Raw genomic sequence first — 19,607 nt, forward strand, 5'->3', positions numbered from 1 at the left:
TACTAATAATAATGTGAAAATTTTGATAGTAATTTTTTATTTAATTTTCAACCAATCAATTTGCTTTTAAAAATTAAAAATAATTATGGATTCATAATTTAAAACCCCTTTTTTTTATTTTATAAAATCTTTGATAATATCAAATTCATTCTTTAATTTTTTTTTTTTTTTTTATGGTCTATATAATATTTTATTCATTTCAACAAATCAATTTAAAATTTTAAATAATCATGTGAAAAAGAAGTTTGAAAGTGATATTTAAAATGATAAAAACAAAGAAAGTGTTATTTTAAAACAGAGAAAAAGTAAAAAAGAAATAATAATATAATAAAAGAAAAAAACAAAAAAAGATAGACGAACAACTACGTACTATTGGATCACGTTCTACGTGTTAAATGATTTATCATCATACTCATTCGTATCACGACATTAATGTTTCTTTTCTCCCAATTTTCCAACTATAATTTATTATATGCTTAATTTTTAAAAATTAAATATTTTATTGAAAAAATAAAATCCATCCTAAAAATATAAGAAAATAAGCACTATTTTAAAAATAAATAAATAAGAACTAAATAATTCAAAATTTGACGACAATATAAACACAATTGCATGCCACACCATACACATCCAAGAACAAAGAGCTCATACATTGAAGCATATTATAACCAGAACTACAATAATAATATCAAACCTGTTCCAATAAAATACAAGACATGGTGGATTGATTCTCTGTAAATCATATTTACATCCTTGAGATCAATGTAACAAAAGTAGATAAACATAAGAATTTATAAGTCAAATATAAAATATCACTTTAGCCTCAATCACCTGAGTAAGTGATTACAAAATCTTGGGGACATTTGTTGAGGCCCTATTGAACTTTTACGGTCTTTAAAGGGCTCGAGTCTCGACTCCTTGAATGACTGACCTAGCAAAATAGTTCGAAAGGTTTCCATTTTGATTTCTCGTCGCCTGTTCCAAATTTGAAGTACCATTTGGATAAGTCAACACCCTCTTCGTCTTGTCCAAGACGGTCGCTACCTTTAGCTATATACAATTTTGAATATCGTGAGCAATGATAAAGTTTTCATCTGAAAGCATACAGGTACCAACCAGAATTTGTGTTATGACCATGAAGGTAACACTCTTCCATCATCACGATGACCCTGGTTATCCTTAGCCTCCAAGTCACGAACTTCATAGTAACTGTCATCAAAATCCAGTTCACTGTCAACAAATTGATCCGTATGTACTGGCTTCGAAGAATTATGAATCTTGGGAACTTTGTTCTGAGTTTTTGTTGCCCTCTTCTTTGATCTATCAAAGCTTTTGGTGGCGTTGTCGTCCTCAAAATATTCATCTGCATCTTTATATTCATCTCTTCGTCTCTTTACAGAATCGTTACTGTCATTACTGTTGCTTCCATTTTTCTCGGTCCCATAGAATTCCTTGATGGTAGATTCTATGGTTTCCAGAATACGGTCTCCATACTTGCTTACCTTAGCCCTAAATCAAGGAGATTTTTTGTCAAATGTTTTGCATTACAGAGTAAATTAAAGTTCTGTAGACATGAAGGCTGAAAACTAACTTTCCAATGCCGTTGATATCAAGTAATTCTTCTTTTGATCTGGGAACTCTTCGGCTTATTTGCTGCAATGTGGCATTTCTGGGTCGAGGGAAGAAATTAATCAACTAATCAGCACAGGTCACAAAGAAATTGGGACATAAACAATACTAAAAAGCAAAAAAAAAAAACAAAATCTTAACAAAACCATGATGCAGCCTAGTTACATTTCAAAACGAAGGAAGAATTATATCAGATCAAGAAGAGTTTACAATGTTATAGGCCATCAATTAAAAAAAAAAATGTCATGTAACGTAATCCAGCTCCATAAATGAAAAGTATTAACATAGATCATAAGAGACCAACTCTTAAAAGTATATTTATTAATCTAACAATTCTACATATTCCAGGACATTTAAGAGACTTAACTACTTTCCAGGACATTCCTTGTATTCTCCCATATGCTAATCAACCAGGACTGGAAATCTTGACCAACTTTCTATTGTAATTACTTTTAGGCAACAGTCACTAAAGTTTTCCTTTTAAAAAAAATGAAGGAAAAAGAAGAGGAGGAGAGAGAGAAAGAGAGAGAAACATCTTTACAGGACATAACAAAGTGAAACAGAACCTACCCAAATATATGATATGCCATAACACCATCTGCAGCCTCTTTAACAAGATTAGTTCGAAGCATTCGCAAAGAAGAATACAATTTTGCCGAGAGTTGCTGCGGTAAGAAAACAAATCATTCTGTTCAGGAACAAGCCAAGTGACGAATTGTACAGCACAAATATCAAGAAACAACCGAAGTGTCGCCCAATGCTATGCGAAGTTTTTATTACTTACCACGTCAATTTCAGATTGAGGCTGTGCAGGAGTATCGGTATTGGGATATACTTTTCCAGATACCAAAGAACCTTTAGCTGGAGTCATTTCAGATTTGCTCAGTTTATTTGTTTTTGCAATTGACGGAAACCTGGCAAGTGTGTCATGTGCCAGAGAAAACAAATTAGCTGTCAAGTTTCAAGTGCTAAGCAAAGATATCATGCAAGGACAATACAGCTTCTAGATGAGTTAAAAAAACGAAAAAAAAAAAAAGAAAAAAAAAAAGAGAGAACAGAAAAGAGCGCAGCAGCCTTTCCNTGCTTAATTTTTAAAAATTAAATATTTTATTGAAAAAATAAAATCCATCCTAAAAATATAAGAAAATAAGCACTATTTTAAAAATAAATAAATNTCCATTTTTGCTTTTGGAATTAGTTCAGACCACAGTTAAAACTGCTGCTGCACCAACCGAATGACTTCAACACAACAGCAAACCTATTGGGTGTGCCAAACACATTATTGTGTGTCCTCGCAAACATGGTATCCTTTCATTCTGTAGCAAACATGTCTTTACAGCAATAGAAATTGCTATTGACACACCAAAAAAAAAAAAAAAAAAAAAANTGACGACAATATAAACACAATTGCATGCCACACCATACACATCCAAGAACAAAGAGCTCATACATTGAAGCATATTATAACCAGAACTACAATAATAATATCAAACCTGTTCCAATAAAATACAAGACATGGTGGATTGATTCTCTGTAAATCATATTTACATCCTTGAGATCAATGTAACAAAAGTAGATAAACATAAGAATTTATAAGTCAAATATAAAATATCACTTTAGCCTCAATCACCTGAGTAAGTGATTACAAAATCTTGGGGACATTTGTTGAGGCCCTATTGAACTTTTACGGTCTTTAAAGGGCTCGAGTCTCGACTCCTTGAATGACTGACCTAGCAAAATAGTTCGAAAGGTTTCCATTTTGATTTCTCGTCGCCTGTTCCAAATTTGAAGTACCATTTGGATAAGTCAACACCCTCTTCGTCTTGTCCAAGACGGTCGCTACCTTTAGCTATATACAATTTTGAATATCGTGAGCAATGATAAAGTTTTCATCTGAAAGCATACAGGTACCAACCAGAATTTGTGTTATGACCATGAAGGTAACACTCTTCCATCATCACGATGACCCTGGTTATCCTTAGCCTCCAAGTCACGAACTTCATAGTAACTGTCATCAAAATCCAGTTCACTGTCAACAAATTGATCCGTATGTACTGGCTTCGAAGAATTATGAATCTTGGGAACTTTGTTCTGAGTTTTTGTTGCCCTCTTCTTTGATCTATCAAAGCTTTTGGTGGCGTTGTCGTCCTCAAAATATTCATCTGCATCTTTATATTCATCTCTTCGTCTCTTTACAGAATCGTTACTGTCATTACTGTTGCTTCCATTTTTCTCGGTCCCATAGAATTCCTTGATGGTAGATTCTATGGTTTCCAGAATACGGTCTCCATACTTGCTTACCTTAGCCCTAAATCAAGGAGATTTTTTGTCAAATGTTTTGCATTACAGAGTAAATTAAAGTTCTGTAGACATGAAGGCTGAAAACTAACTTTCCAATGCCGTTGATATCAAGTAATTCTTCTTTTGATCTGGGAACTCTTCGGCTTATTTGCTGCAATGTGGCATTTCTGGGTCGAGGGAAGAAATTAATCAACTAATCAGCACAGGTCACAAAGAAATTGGGACATAAACAATACTAAAAAGCAAAAAAAAAAAACAAAATCTTAACAAAACCATGATGCAGCCTAGTTACATTTCAAAACGAAGGAAGAATTATATCAGATCAAGAAGAGTTTACAATGTTATAGGCCATCAATTAAAAAAAAAAATGTCATGTAACGTAATCCAGCTCCATAAATGAAAAGTATTAACATAGATCATAAGAGACCAACTCTTAAAAGTATATTTATTAATCTAACAATTCTACATATTCCAGGACATTTAAGAGACTTAACTACTTTCCAGGACATTCCTTGTATTCTCCCATATGCTAATCAACCAGGACTGGAAATCTTGACCAACTTTCTATTGTAATTACTTTTAGGCAACAGTCACTAAAGTTTTCCTTTTAAAAAAAATGAAGGAAAAAGAAGAGGAGGAGAGAGAGAAAGAGAGAGAAACATCTTTACAGGACATAACAAAGTGAAACAGAACCTACCCAAATATATGATATGCCATAACACCATCTGCAGCCTCTTTAACAAGATTAGTTCGAAGCATTCGCAAAGAAGAATACAATTTTGCCGAGAGTTGCTGCGGTAAGAAAACAAATCATTCTGTTCAGGAACAAGCCAAGTGACGAATTGTACAGCACAAATATCAAGAAACAACCGAAGTGTCGCCCAATGCTATGCGAAGTTTTTATTACTTACCACGTCAATTTCAGATTGAGGCTGTGCAGGAGTATCGGTATTGGGATATACTTTTCCAGATACCAAAGAACCTTTAGCTGGAGTCATTTCAGATTTGCTCAGTTTATTTGTTTTTGCAATTGACGGAAACCTGGCAAGTGTGTCATGTGCCAGAGAAAACAAATTAGCTGTCAAGTTTCAAGTGCTAAGCAAAGATATCATGCAAGGACAATACAGCTTCTAGATGAGTTAAAAAAACGAAAAAAAAAAATAGTTTACAGTCATTGTTTAAGAAGCTCACAGCTTTAGCTATCTGATGCAGACCCCAAGCATAATACTCATCCCTGCCAGTAACGGATGTATTCCGGAGGAAGAATGAGTTTGTCAGGAATGTTTTTGTTTTTGTTTTGTTTAGAAAAGAACAAATTTTAATTGATTGAATAAAAAAAATACACTGAGTCAACAAAAAAAAAAACTCAATCCAGAATCGAGAAACTATGCGAAAGCTGAAATCATTCATGGTTGCCGATATCGAGACACTATATCTTGATGACATTCATAAACCTTATGCAGCTGGTCTAATGATGGTTAGTCCTCATGATAAGATAAATAACAGTATGATTTCTCACTACTTCAGTGAAGAACAAAAAAAAAAAAAAAAAAAAGCAATGTTGTTTGTTGTTCCTAATGATTCAATAAATCAATTAACATATATAAAACTGAAAATATCAAATTCTAATAATACAAGGAAAACCATACGCTTCTAGTACATCAAATCGTTATATAAGTGACATATTTTTCTAATGTAGTGAGCATCACCTAATCGTCTTAAATGCAAGGCTAAAACCAATGGCATGGCTACGGTAAAATTATATAAATCATGAAACGATGCAAGATTATATCAAAGAACCAATAAATTAACTCTTATTAGAGGATATAAGTATAAGAGAATGACATCCAAAGCACAACTGAGAACTAAACAAGAGGAGCCTTACAAGAAGAGAAAAAAAGAGGTTTCAGTTTTTTCAAATAATTATAAAAATAAAAAACTAAAGTTGAAAACTATCAAGAGGGAAGTATTATAGTGCGTCAGACTCAAAACATCCACCCAAGAACCCTTACGCCCTTGAAAATTCTCCTTTCTTTTCCCTAACCAATTAATCCAAAAAATAGCTTTCTCTTACTAAACTTACTATAAATCACGTTCTTATTCAATGAAGACTTGTCCCTCCACAAACTTAACATTAGCAAGTGCATTCTTGAACGGAGGCAGTAATTAATCTACATGGAGATACTTACTGGAATTGAAACACATGAAAGTAGTGGCAAAGTTTGTAAACTCAGAAAATACTTCTTAAAGTCTTCGGCAATCTCCAAGAGCATGGCTTGACAAATTAACTAACGTAATAAACTATCGTGTATACTCCCAAATTAAACGTATTACAAATGTTCAGTGCGCAAAAATGGTCTTAAACCACTTATATATCCTGACATTATGCCAGAAGCCAGCCAGCATCTGCATATACTTCAATTGTTCTTTTGATTTTTGTACGTATACTTCAATTGTTTTCCCAAACTTAGTGAAAGATAGGCTGTAAGTACTCCTGCTAAAGAGCTAACTTTTTTTCTTTNAATTAAAAAAAAAAATGTCATGTAACGTAATCCAGCTCCATAAATGAAAAGTATTAACATAGATCATAAGAGACCAACTCTTAAAAGTATATTTATTAATCTAACAATTCTACATATTCCAGGACATTTAAGAGACTTAACTACTTTCCAGGACATTCCTTGTATTCTCCCATATGCTAATCAACCAGGACTGGAAATCTTGACCAACTTTCTATTGTAATTACTTTTAGGCAACAGTCACTAAAGTTTTCCTTTTAAAAAAAATGAAGGAAAAAGAAGAGGAGGAGAGAGAGAAAGAGAGAGAAACATCTTTACAGGACATAACAAAGTGAAACAGAACCTACCCAAATATATGATATGCCATAACACCATCTGCAGCCTCTTTAACAAGATTAGTTCGAAGCATTCGCAAAGAAGAATACAATTTTGCCGAGAGTTGCTGCGGTAAGAAAACAAATCATTCTGTTCAGGAACAAGCCAAGTGACGAATTGTACAGCACAAATATCAAGAAACAACCGAAGTGTCGCCCAATGCTATGCGAAGTTTTTATTACTTACCACGTCAATTTCAGATTGAGGCTGTGCAGGAGTATCGGTATTGGGATATACTTTTCCAGATACCAAAGAACCTTTAGCTGGAGTCATTTCAGATTTGCTCAGTTTATTTGTTTTTGCAATTGACGGAAACCTGGCAAGTGTGTCATGTGCCAGAGAAAACAAATTAGCTGTCAAGTTTCAAGTGCTAAGCAAAGATATCATGCAAGGACAATACAGCTTCTAGATGAGTTAAAAAAACGAAAAAAAAAAANGTTCAGTTCTTTAAAACATCTCACAACTAAGGAGGCTTTCAGTATTAATTTTCACCTTTTGCTTCTTAATTCCAGCTCATAAACATAACATGGGGAACACAATAGAAAAGATAAGGAAACATCCACGCACAAAACTCCAAACTTCAAGAGATACTATTACCAGCATTTGCCCACTGGAAGATTCATTGTTCCCGTCAAACTCAGAAAGCACGTCAAAAGCATGGAGCTTCCAATCCAAGGTTGGAGTTACAACTACACTGGCTAAGCAAACATTACCATGAACCTGTTGGAGATTTAGCTAGTTAAAAAGTTGAAACTTGAAAGGGAGCAGGGGAGGCAGACTGGGGCAGGGCCAATTCAAATGTGAGAATGAAGAGATGGTTTGACCAAATAGAATATTAGCATAATTAATATCCAGATGCAAAATATCAAAATACTTACAAGTTTACAGTCATTGTTTAAGAAGCTCACAGCTTTAGCTATCTGATGCAGACCCCAAGCATAATACTCATCCCTGCCAGTAACGGATGTATTCCGGAGGAAGAATGAGTTTGTCAGGAATGTTTTTGTTTTTGTTTTGTTTAGAAAAGAACAAATTTTAATTGATTGAATAAAAAAAATACACTGAGTCAACAAAAAAAAAAACTCAATCCAGAATCGAGAAACTATGCGAAAGCTGAAATCATTCATGGTTGCCGATATCGAGACACTATATCTTGATGACATTCATAAACCTTATGCAGCTGGTCTAATGATGGTTAGTCCTCATGATAAGATAAATAACAGTATGATTTCTCACTACTTCAGTGAAGAACAAAAAAAAAAAAAAAAAAAAGCAATGTTGTTTGTTGTTCCTAATGATTCAATAAATCAATTAACATATATAAAACTGAAAATATCAAATTCTAATAATACAAGGAAAACCATACGCTTCTAGTACATCAAATCGTTATATAAGTGACATATTTTTCTAATGTAGTGAGCATCACCTAATCGTCTTAAATGCAAGGCTAAAACCAATGGCATGGCTACGGTAAAATTATATAAATCATGAAACGATGCAAGATTATATCAAAGAACCAATAAATTAACTCTTATTAGAGGATATAAGTATAAGAGAATGACATCCAAAGCACAACTGAGAACTAAACAAGAGGAGCCTTACAAGAAGAGAAAAAAAGAGGTTTCAGTTTTTTCAAATAATTATAAAAATAAAAAACTAAAGTTGAAAACTATCAAGAGGGAAGTATTATAGTGCGTCAGACTCAAAACATCCACCCAAGAACCCTTACGCCCTTGAAAATTCTCCTTTCTTTTCCCTAACCAATTAATCCAAAAAATAGCTTTCTCTTACTAAACTTACTATAAATCACGTTCTTATTCAATGAAGACTTGTCCCTCCACAAACTTAACATTAGCAAGTGCATTCTTGAACGGAGGCAGTAATTAATCTACATGGAGATACTTACTGGAATTGAAACACATGAAAGTAGTGGCAAAGTTTGTAAACTCAGAAAATACTTCTTAAAGTCTTCGGCAATCTCCAAGAGCATGGCTTGACAAATTAACTAACGTAATAAACTATCGTGTATACTCCCAAATTAAACGTATTACAAATGTTCAGTGCGCAAAAATGGTCTTAAACCACTTATATATCCTGACATTATGCCAGAAGCCAGCCAGCATCTGCATATACTTCAATTGTTCTTTTGATTTTTGTACGTATACTTCAATTGTTTTCCCAAACTTAGTGAAAGATAGGCTGTAAGTACTCCTGCTAAAGAGCTAACTTTTTTTCTTTTAGAAGTGAAAAACCAATTGAGAAAGCCTTCTCCTGATCTCCTATGGTTTATCAAGTGGATCAGGACACCTTGTCATCCTCTCCTTTCGCAATTCCTTTTATTAAGGAAATCTTTCAGATTTAAAAAGAAAAATGGAGAAGAGTAAAAGGGTATGATAGGTATATGACACATCAATGCCAATACTTGAACCATAGATACGAACTACTACATTCACTTATGGCTTGTAATTTGTCATACAAATTGCAGCCCAACAATGACTACTAGGAGGAAGAAAATACTTAACCTTAATGTAATTCGCTGCTCTCCATTTAAAAGACTGCGAACCTTGGATTCATTCACCTGAGGACAAATTGTAAAATCATGTACGTTTTAATATAGCAACTAGAAAATAAAAAGCGGCAAGAGAAGATTATATAAAAAGAAATACCAAAAGAAGAAAGAACAAGATAATAATCTTACAAACTTTTTTTTTTTTTTTTTTTTTTAGTATACCGAATGAAGCAATTGGTTTAGCACCTTCAGTAAGGATGAGACAGAACCATAAATATCACTTTTCCTCACTTCTTCCACAAAAATATCCTCAATAACAAGATGATGCAATATGCGGGAAGCCTCACTTTTCAAGAGATGTTTTCCAGCACCATGCAGACTCAATTTTTCGTGCCTATGTTTTTTTACCTAGATTTGTCAATGAAAGGCAATTAGAATAAATACCAAACTTAAAAATAACAAAAAAAACAAAAGTTTATATCATAACCCACAAACTGGCTCAAGGAACCCCTGTAGACTTCGAGTATATGAGCGGATGAAAATGGCTGCCTCATTGACCTCACCAAGTCAACCTTAGCACAATATACAAAATTTAACCATTACAAATCATTATATGCACTAACATAATGCCGCATAGTAAAGCTAGTTTAACAGAACATTTTAAAAAACAAAAACAAAAAAACAAAAAAATTTAGCACCAGACCAGTTGCTTAGCAATATCAGTGACATCCTTTTCTATAAGAGTAGTGGACTTCAAACAATTATCACATGTTTTCTTGCAGTTTCCAGGATCAAACTTCTCCCCAAAATGGACAAGTTGTAGCAAACGTCGGCAATCAACATCATTTTCACAGTAACTGACCTAAAATAATCAAGTAAGAATAAATTGATTATGATTTTATATTCTAATAATACCTTAAAACAACAAGAACAAAATATTGGTAGAATTTGTGTACCATTCGCAACAGATTTTCAGTGTTCGTCTCTAGTATTCTTCCGGTGCTGCCCAGATTGGTACGATTATATCCAGATACAAGGGGACTTTGTTCAGTGGCTCCTTGGCTAATCATATGCTTGACTCGTATCTGCATACATGTTCAAGAAGTGTTGGAACATAATCAACCAATACTGGGATTCAACCCACTTTTCAAGAACCTATTGAATGTAATATAGCCAGATAAGTAAAACATTCATAATCACGACTTACATAATCACTGTAACTATAATACAACACACAAGATGAACGCAGACCATCTCTGCCTGCACGCCCACACTCCTATTACATTAGAAACACACAGTAAGCCAACAATCTATTTAGGAAACAAGACTTTCAATAATCGGATGGCACTACTTTTAATAAAACAAAATTGGAAAAAAAAAATCCAACAAAGGCCAATTGTGGTTTTTATGTTCTCAAGTTTTAACAAAAACATTTTGAATCAAGACTATTAACTTGGACAATACCAGCCCAATGAAGAAATATACTATTAATTACCTGATGGTAACCTTCAATCGACTTTGGAAGAGAATGGTGAATGACAAAACGAACATCTGGTTTGTTGATACCTGAAATATCCAAATAAGTGCATAGGTCTCAACAAATCAATACATTGACAAGCAATAATCAGCTATACCCATTCCAAAAGCCACTGTAGCGCAAATTATATTAATTTCATCTTTGCTCCATTGCTTCTGAATGAAGGAGCGTTGGGCAGGATCCATGCTACCGTGATAAAAGGCTGCTTTATGTCCACATTCCTGAAAATCAATTGATTGAATTTGACGTACATATTTCAATCACTATTGTCAACTTCAAAAAACACATAACAACAACACACTTCGTCAAAGCGAAGTGAGGATCTATATCATTTTTTGGCTGTGTAGAAGTGTCTTTGGCAAACTTTAAATTTAATGTATGTGTAAAAGCCAAGTATCCGTAAGATTTTAGAGGAGGTTTCTTTGCAGTTCTATGCTGGAAAGGAATAGGAAAATGTTTTTAGGAAGAGAGTTTGTAGGAAGATATTTGACATTCAGTGCATTTTAAAACTTTCTTCCGTGCTTCGTTCTTTTTAACAAGAAATAACAATTTTCATTAAGAAATGAAAAGAAAAAAAAAAAAAAAAAAAAACANTAGATTCAAGAAAAAAAAAACACTCCATTTCAAGTCAATATCATCCTACGAAAAACCATATAAACAATTTGAAAGAGAACATCAAGAAAAAACCTCTAATATAAGTCGAATCAAAACAATCTGTCCACGAGAAATTTTTGCCTTTGAGTCAATTTCATTTTTCAACTATATAGTTCGCCTTCATTGTGGGATGTTTTACTCTTTTGTGAATGGTTGTATTTATCAATGTAATTTTTAATTTTATCAATGAATAATTTTGTTTCCATTGGAAAAAGAGGGTTCAGAATTGGGGAGCCAAGAGTGTTGATTGTAGACAGTTGATTCCCATTATTTTCAATTTTCTTCATGTTGACTTTTGGATTTTCATCCACATCAAAGTTCCAGACAGGGATTGCCCTCCTAAAAATTCCACTTCTGCACGTTGTCACTGCTACCATCCAGCTGTAGAAATTCCAGAAATATAAACAGACTGAGGAAACCAACCTGTAACCTTTCAGCAACCTTTTCACAGTCCATTCTTGAAAGACAGTAAACAATTCCACATTCATCAAAGTGGTTGTCTTTGATGAACTTATCAATATCGTCCACGCATTTCTTAGTCTTTGGCATCACAGAGTACCTGCAAGAGCAGTGATCAGAGTAAATAGCATGAAAAGTATCCTTGTATTGGCTCCTACAGAAAATGCAGTCATGTTATTATAGTTTTCTAAAAGTCGGATTGAAATTGGCTACAAAAAAGATAATATTTCAAGGTTATTTTAATAACCTAAATTATTCCACTGAGTTCAATAGCCTCAGTCATCATGCTTTTAGTCGCATGAATGATTAAGCAGATTCCCTTGCGTCTATTTTATCGTTTTGATAGTGTATTCTCGTTAAACAAAATGTACCACTTAAATTTTTTTTTTTTTTCCAAAATCTTGTTATTTTAGTCTGTTGCTAGTTTGTTTTCTTCCTTTCTTCAATTAACTTAATTTCTTACTGAAAGAATTAATGATAATCTTAAGTTTTTACATGATAAATGTTTTATACTTCATTATACACTTAATGAACTGATCTTCAGGTACTTAATAAGTCATTCGAGAAATATTTTTTCATTTCCGATGCTACGTATAAAAAAGTTAATCAAAGATCACAGAAGCCTAACATGAGCATACATTTCATCACTTACCATAAATTTGGCCGATTGAAACTTTGACGGAAAATTATGCAGTTAACAAGGCCAAGAGCTTGCACAACATCTTCTTTAACACTCGCTGTTGCAGTAGCTGTTAGAGCTAATACTGGAATTTCAGGGAATTTCTGTTTCAAGATACCAAGGCCCTGTAGATGTAAAGGAGCTGCTTATCAGAACCCAGAAGAAAGAAACAGCAGCAGTTGAAACTTGGTCATGTCAAATCACACCTCCCGCCTAAATGGTTGAGGGTGAGATCAAAGCTTGACCCTCACTTAGATTTTTGTGCGTGTTTTAGATAGCGGGAAAGACAAGTAGAAAGCTTTTGAGGACAAACCTGATAATCTGGCCTAAAATCATGTCCCCACTGACTCACGCAATGCGCTTCATCAATAACAATTCTAGCAAGCAAGGAACGAGCATTCAAACTCTGCAGATGTCTCAAAAGAACATCGCTTCTGTACAAAACAATTAATTAAAAAAGAAACGAGAAGAATCAATCTCAATATCAATGACATAAATTATACCAGTAAACAATAAATGTTAAATCATTCGAATTAAAAAAATAAACAGGGTTTTACTAATTGGGGAGAAATGTAGACAAGGAATTAACATACAGACCCAAATAACTAAGCAACCAAAATAAGAAGAAAAAACTTTTTTTGGCTAAAAAATCAGTTTCAGTTTCTTTACTACACTCCACCATAATTAGGAAAGGTTTGACCGGAAAAAAGGCTTGACTACCAGCTATATCAAACACCAGACCTCCCCAAACTCTCACTATCCCCTCATGCAAGAACACAAACACCAAAACAGACCCTGACGAGTTTGGGGAGGTCTGGTGTTTGATGTAGCTGGTAGTCATTCTGTCTTATATCATCTTAACGTAATTCACTAGAAAAGATGATGTTATAAAAGGAAAAAAATAATGAATTTAAGTTATTAAGCTAAGTACACAACAGGTGATACTTACTTAGCAACTTTTTCTGGAGTGACATACAGAAGCTTGCACTTGGAGCAATCAGAACTTAGTTCTCTTAGAATCTCTTGTTGTTCACTCCACTCCATATTAGCACTTAGGTAAGCAGCCGGTATGTTTGCCTATGGTGTGATATAATTGGTTTTACAAAGAAAAGACCAGATTAAGAAAATCATTATAACGTTAAGAGGGAAAGACCAGATTAAGAAAATCATCATAAGGTTGAACTTGCCTGCAATAGATGCATGATCTGATCTTGAATAAGAGACACAAGTGGAGATATCACCAGTGTTACACCGGGACAAATCAAAGCTGGGAGCTGCGGAAACAACAAATAATAAGTAAAAATTCCAATCATGTAACAAAAATGCCAAATTCCTAGAAATCAATGAGAAAATTCATAGTACTGGAAAAACTTTTGCAATAGCAGACGGATGAGCTCAAAAATCAAATTGAAGGTGAATACAGATATGAATGGTGGAACTGCTCGAGTGTCAGAAAGGGAAACCTAAAGGTAATTGCTTGAGGTTTTGAGATATGTTAGTTTACCTGGTACGTTAGGCTCTTTCCCCCTCCAGTTGGCATTAAAACAAAGACGTCACACCCACTCATTGTCGCATTAATGACCTCTCTTTGATTTGGACGGAATGAGTGATTACCGAACACTTTTTTGTTATTAGCCTTAATGCATAAAAAACCAAATATAAGATAAAAGGCAATGGCCATAGAAAAAATCAGAAGCTTGATAGCCTTGAAGTATCACCTCCAATTCTTTTGTCCAAGAAAAATTCAGGCTGCTCCACTTTTTGTCATTAGAACCTTCAATGTAGTTGACATCAATCACCTTTGGGATGTATGGCTCTCTCTCCACTGGACCAGATGACATTCCAAACCTTTCATCTGGATAGGATGAACCCATAGAATTCCATGGCTCAATCCTTCTAGGCTCACTGTGTAGGTGAATGTGAGAAGTATTTAGTGTTGATTCGGTCCTGAATTCAACTCCTTGAGGTGTTTCAAAATGAAAAGTCTTTGGAGTTACTGTTGTTGCCAAAAGATGAGATCTTCGCGTTTCATCATTAACTACATCGAGAGAAATATGATTCTCTAGCAGCTGAATTTGTTTATTTAGATGTACCCTGAAAATGAATGGAAACAATAGATTAACTTCCCATTTATGTATTGTGTATATAGATAAGCACAGACAACCAAACTACTATATAAAAAGGCAAATAAATTTACTCTACTTATACAAAAATAGATGCAACCAAAATTCATTCTATTATTTTCTTTCAGTACTTGCTTATATAGTGCATGCAAGTTTAACTTTTTACATAAACTTGTATTAATATAACGGATTTGAAACTGGATAGTAAACCTTTCTTGCCGAAGCTTATCAATCTGCACTGAGCTCAGGTTATTAACATTATCGAGCAGATCATTTGATACAGAGATTAGCCTATCTTTCAACTCCTGCAAATGGCATGAAACTTCTGGGCATAGTACGATCTGTGGGTAACAATGAATCACGGAACAAATTATAGTAGCAGATAAAACGTTGGATAAAGATATAATACAACTTTATACACCTTGAAACCATGACTGCAATTCGTGCACAATTCATCTGGAAAATTAGATTCCTCTTGTCTTTTCTCAATTGTTGGAGTAATTGGTGGAAGCTTAGAAACCGAAGGTTGAGGTGTGCAGACTGATTGTGATTGGTATTGTTCAACAATTTGGTCCACGTCAATATTCTGTAACCAAGCGTACTCGGTTCATGAATTTCAAATGCAAGGAAGGTCCAACAGTGGAGAATTAGCCAGCCAGTTTTACTAGAACAAAAATGGGGATCCACAGGGCAAAACTATATACACGCACACACAAGAAAAGTTATCCCACCCATATACCAACAGTAAGCTATTTCCTATATAATAGAAATTTGAATTGAGCTAACTTCAGAAATAAAAGGTCATTTCTGATTACGATAAATGTGGAAAATCTTCCAAAAGAAAATAAGCTAGAAGTAATTCCAAACAACCAAGAAAAGTGTGTCTGAACTTGCTTTATAGGAGCAAAAAGTAATATTATTGATAAAGATTACCTCTAGTATGTCGTCATCCTCATCCTCCAAAAATGAGGAACATATATTTCTCTGGTTAGTGGCATAATTGACCGAGCCATCCAACCTCTGAGAATGAGAATGATTGACCATCCACGGTCTGGCCATATTATTCCCATCTGCCTCATTTTGGCCCTCCATGGCTTTAATATTACTTGATGCAGAAAGATTCGATAGGAAACTTGAAGGTTTAGTTGTATCAACACTGAATTCACTAAAAATTTTATGTACATTCTTATATTGAGAACCAGCGTTGGCATCAGACAAGCTATTTGAAGTAATTCTTCCAGTATCAGGAGGAAGCTCAGCAAAAACACCCTTAACTTGTCTAGTTTTTCCAGGTTTTGCATAGTGTCTACAAGAAATCTGGATATTTGAAAGAACATGCCAGGCCTGCAAAGAAACACAAAATAAATTTATTCTGAAAACGAGTATTCCAAGAGATGTGCTGGAGGTATACAACTCCAACTTTCCATCTCATAAAAGAAAAAGGATACTATTAGCTAGGGATGGAAATAGAACTATCATAATAATTTGCTTTTACTTTAGCAAGGTTAGGGGTATCAGATAAACGCTATCAAGAAACCTTACCTAAATTCAAGAGTTCATTCATGCTCTATAGCTGACATGTTTAAGGTATATACTGGTTCTTCTCCCTTATCATGCCGTCTGCTAATTTCTACATCACCAGTTGTTGGGTGCTTTTAATCTTGGGATTTTCCTTAACAAGGTTAGAGATGAGAGGGAGGCCGTTAATTATAAAGATTCCTTGTGGACTTCTTCAGCAAAGTCATTCTGTAATTATGCTCGTTTTTTTTATCATTGCCAATTGGTGGATGTTTTTTTTAATCCCTTAGTTTGAGGGAGATTCCTAATTACCTTCTTTTGTATTTTTTTTCTTTAAAACATATTAAAGAAGAAATGGTTAAGCTTTTAGTCTTAAAACAAGTTGAACCTAACAGTTACTCAACTGAGCTACCATCTAATCTCAACATCTTGACCTGACTGCTTGCTATCACCAAATGAACAGTAAGCACTAACTTGAGGACGAGTCTTTTTAAGAAACTTTATGATCAAATATAAAATGCATATTTGAAGTTATCTATAATTTTGTAACTTCTAGTAATTTTGATATAGCTAGAAATTGGGATTAGTTAGCATTTTCAATTAGTTTGGTGATTGTCCTTTATTTATTTTAATCAAAAGTTTGAGTCCTTATTTGCATGGTTTTGATTTTGTACTCCTCACTTTTGGACTGCCCCTCTTTTCTTGGGCTTTTTTAATATTCTTTCATTCATCATTGGAAGCTAGTTTCCATCTTTTAAAATATGTATATTCTTACTGTTGGTTAATTGCCAGGATTAATGGTTAATGTAATATGCCCCTAACTTACATATAAAGACAAGGTTACCTGCTTGTAACAATTCTTCCAAAATTGAAAAAATAACCTATTGTCTTTCCTTACCTTCCCACTCATGTATACATTATAAAGCTAATAACTTTATTCACATAAAAATAATGGAAAATGCAGAAATAGATAAGATTAACATCAAATTATTCTTTTTTGTTTATGAACAATCAAACTTCCATTCAGAAAATTTGAAAAACTACAAGGCATAAAAAAAAAAAAAAAAAAGCCAAGAAAAAGGCAGGCAGCCTACAAAAACAGTCTCCAATCCAACAAAATAAGACCTAACGTATAACTACAAAAAGCCAAGTCACAGACACCCAAAGAGACACGCTGGATCTAATACAGAACCAACCCTCGCTCAAAGGCCTCTCAATCCCTCAATTCAATTGTTTTTTCTCCTCAAAACCCTCAAATAATTTCACACACCCAGCTTGCAAATTATTTTTAGATATAATCTTTCTTGTGATTTTACCTTTTCAATCTGTGACCTTTGTATTCTTTGAGTACTCTGCATCTGATAGGCCAAATTCCTAAACACGAAAAAAAAAATTAATATATTATGGAGATAATCAAACCAATGCCAAGCCAAGAGTGGAAAAATCCAATCTTCCATCAATTTGAAATTACAAGCTGTTATTCTTTCTTCAACGCAAATCTACCTTAAATTTATAATTATTTTTGTGTGTGATAAGAAACTATTTTATTGTTAAAATGAAATATGAAGATGAGCGACAGTAAGTTTAAAAAAGACCACCAACTGGTGCAAAGGGATGGTTGAGTAAATAATTAAAGTTCAGTAAGAAACAATCAAAGTCGAGTCCGCAGCTAGCTAGCAGCCAATGCCTTGTCATGCATCCAAAGAGGAGGAGAAATACGGAATCTCAAAGACCAGTAAGTGAAACTTAGTACGGAAGGGGAGGTGGGGGATGGACATAGAGTTATCATTATCATTATTCTATGAAAATAAGGCAAATGATATAAGCAATTTCATAAGGACAGATGAAAGTTAAGCCAATTCACGGGATATATACCCAGTATTAATTGCTCCTGTAGTAGAAGGTTTTTGTTCTGCTAGAGAGTATAGAAAATTTGAGCATAGAAACTTCTTTTGGCATGTGAAATCTTTATGTGCTTTCGAGTGTTCCAACCAATTCATTCTAGGACATTTGCCACCAACTTTGAGACCGTCACCTGAATTGCCTCGACTGCATACAGACCAAATGGAGTTAACCGCTAAAGACAATACGTAAATGAGACATAATAAGTAAGAGCGAAGGCCGCTACTCTTCTCGCATGTATTCTTCCTCGATACTTGAATGGACTCGAATGCCGAACAATCAATGCCCTAAAACACACCAAAACACTTCGATTTCAATCTTTTTTCATACGCAACTGAAAGCAAGAAGGAAAGATAACGCATATGCTGATTAAATACTTTAATTATTACGTATCGAGCTAAACATCACAAGAAATGCAGTTATTGCGCAATCCTAGAAACCACCAACTTACTTGAAGTTCGAATAATCAGTACAAACTCGAAGCAGCGCGCATTCACAAGTCCCATTGACAACAGAGAGAACGTCCAAACACGATAACGCAGAGCTTCACCTTCCAATCAATGACGCGAACATTTGCATTCAAAGACGAAAACAAAACAACGATTCAGTAACTGACAACGTTCAAAATAGTCCACGAGACACTCAAACAACAGAATGAGCAAATGGCCGAAACCCTAAAGCCGATTCTTCGAACAGATGGCTGACAACGGATTGAAGATAACCGAGAAAACATGCAGATATGGCGATCTCAATCGACTGAAACGAAGACGAAATCAAATGGATTGTTCGCCGATGATCGGCACGTTGTAATGGATGGCTGCTGGCGGGATGGGAGCCTCAAGAAGATGTAGAAAAATGGCGGGTTGCGATGGCGGGATGATATTCCATTTTCAATTTCTTTTCAGTGACGAAATTTTTCTCTACGGCTATAGAATTAGAACAAATATTAAATATGAAACTGAAATTTAATAAATCAATTCATATTTAAATATTATTTAAATATAGATGATAATTAAATAAATAGTTTTATATATCGAATAAATAAATAAATAATTATTCGTAATAGATAATTTTACCGTTAAATTTAATAAATATATATATTTATTATTAATCTATATATCGTTAATATTTTATTTCAAAAATATTTTCTAATATTTTTAAATTTTAAATAAAAATTCAAAAATATTTTTACCATTATATAATAAACTTTGAGCCACCTGTTTTAATTTTTAATTTTTTTTTAAATTTGCATGAATACATTTAATATTAAAAAAAATAATAATAATAACTTTTTTTGTAATTTTATATATTTTAATTTATGACCGAATACTTTCCTATTTTTATATTTGTCTCCTCGACTTATTTAATGTCCTATTAGTATCCTCGAGTGATATCTCATATC

The 19,607-nt window shown here is 33.8% G+C and overlaps 2 protein-coding genes across 5 annotated transcripts; both read right to left on the minus strand.

The window, feature by feature from the left end:
- Positions 1–633: 633 nt before the first annotated feature.
- Positions 634–2,661, minus strand: LOC111810320 (ATP-dependent DNA helicase Q-like 4A). Of its 2 annotated transcripts, XM_023697020.1 has the most exons (5): positions 2,414–2,661; positions 2,200–2,294; positions 1,592–1,669; positions 1,117–1,509; positions 634–1,050 (listed from the first exon to the last, which is right to left on the minus strand). In XM_023697020.1, exons 1-4 carry the CDS (start codon positions 2,498–2,500, stop codon positions 1,128–1,130), a joined length of 642 nt encoding a protein of 213 aa, XP_023552788.1. In that variant the 5' UTR covers positions 2,501–2,661; the 3' UTR covers positions 634–1,050; positions 1,117–1,127. The 2 variants fall into 2 exon arrangements, with proteins under 2 accessions (XP_023552788.1, XP_023552787.1); XM_023697019.1 differs by having other exon boundaries at positions 634–1,509.
- A 395-nt stretch (positions 2,662–3,056) lies between these two features.
- On the minus strand, positions 3,057–19,118 carry LOC111810574 (ATP-dependent DNA helicase Q-like 4A). Of its 3 annotated transcripts, XM_023697295.1 has the most exons (27): positions 18,657–19,118; positions 18,432–18,492; positions 18,179–18,352; positions 17,620–17,677; positions 15,719–16,129; positions 15,207–15,371; positions 14,996–15,126; positions 14,381–14,756; positions 14,167–14,298; positions 13,850–13,936; positions 13,612–13,739; positions 12,976–13,096; positions 12,636–12,787; positions 11,948–12,083; positions 10,968–11,091; positions 10,829–10,899; positions 10,541–10,609; positions 10,290–10,418; positions 10,037–10,195; positions 9,825–9,905; positions 9,580–9,741; positions 9,347–9,402; positions 7,011–7,140; positions 6,797–6,891; positions 4,020–4,097; positions 3,545–3,937; positions 3,057–3,478 (listed from the first exon to the last, which is right to left on the minus strand). In XM_023697295.1, the coding sequence occupies exons 2-26, from the start codon at positions 18,440–18,442 to the stop codon at positions 3,556–3,558; spliced, it is 3,618 nt and encodes a 1,205-aa protein (XP_023553063.1). In that variant the 5' UTR covers positions 18,443–18,492; positions 18,657–19,118; the 3' UTR covers positions 3,057–3,478; positions 3,545–3,555. The 3 variants fall into 3 exon arrangements, with proteins under 3 accessions (XP_023553063.1, XP_023553062.1, XP_023553064.1); XM_023697294.1 differs by having other exon boundaries at positions 3,058–3,937; XM_023697296.1 differs by lacking the exon at positions 18,432–18,492 and having other exon boundaries at positions 3,058–3,937.
- Between the last annotated feature and the right edge of the window lie 489 nt (positions 19,119–19,607).

Source organism: Cucurbita pepo, chromosome LG14 (assembly GCF_002806865.2).
Source record: "Cucurbita pepo subsp. pepo cultivar mu-cu-16 chromosome LG14, ASM280686v2, whole genome shotgun sequence".
NCBI classification, from domain to species: domain Eukaryota; kingdom Viridiplantae; phylum Streptophyta; class Magnoliopsida; order Cucurbitales; family Cucurbitaceae; genus Cucurbita; species Cucurbita pepo.

Coding starts and splice junctions, on each gene's coding strand:
- LOC111810320 (XM_023697020.1), bottom strand. CDS start 2,500: ATGACTCCAGCTAAAGGTTCTTTGGTATCTGGAAAAGTATATCCCAAT. Junction 2,295..2,413: donor CTCAATCTGAAATTGACGTG/GTAAGTAATAAA, acceptor TTCTTACCGCAG/CAACTCTCGGCAAAATTGTA. Junction 1,670..2,199: donor ATGGCATATCATATATTTGG/GTAGGTTCTGTT, acceptor CCCTCGACCCAG/AAATGCCACATTGCAGCAAA.
- LOC111810574 (XM_023697295.1), bottom strand. Junction 15,372..15,718: donor AGGATGACGACATACTAGAG/GTAATCTTTATC, acceptor GCTTGGTTACAG/AATATTGACGTGGACCAAAT. Junction 10,900..10,967: donor TACAGTGGCTTTTGGAATGG/GTATAGCTGATT, acceptor TGGATATTTCAG/GTATCAACAAACCAGATGTT.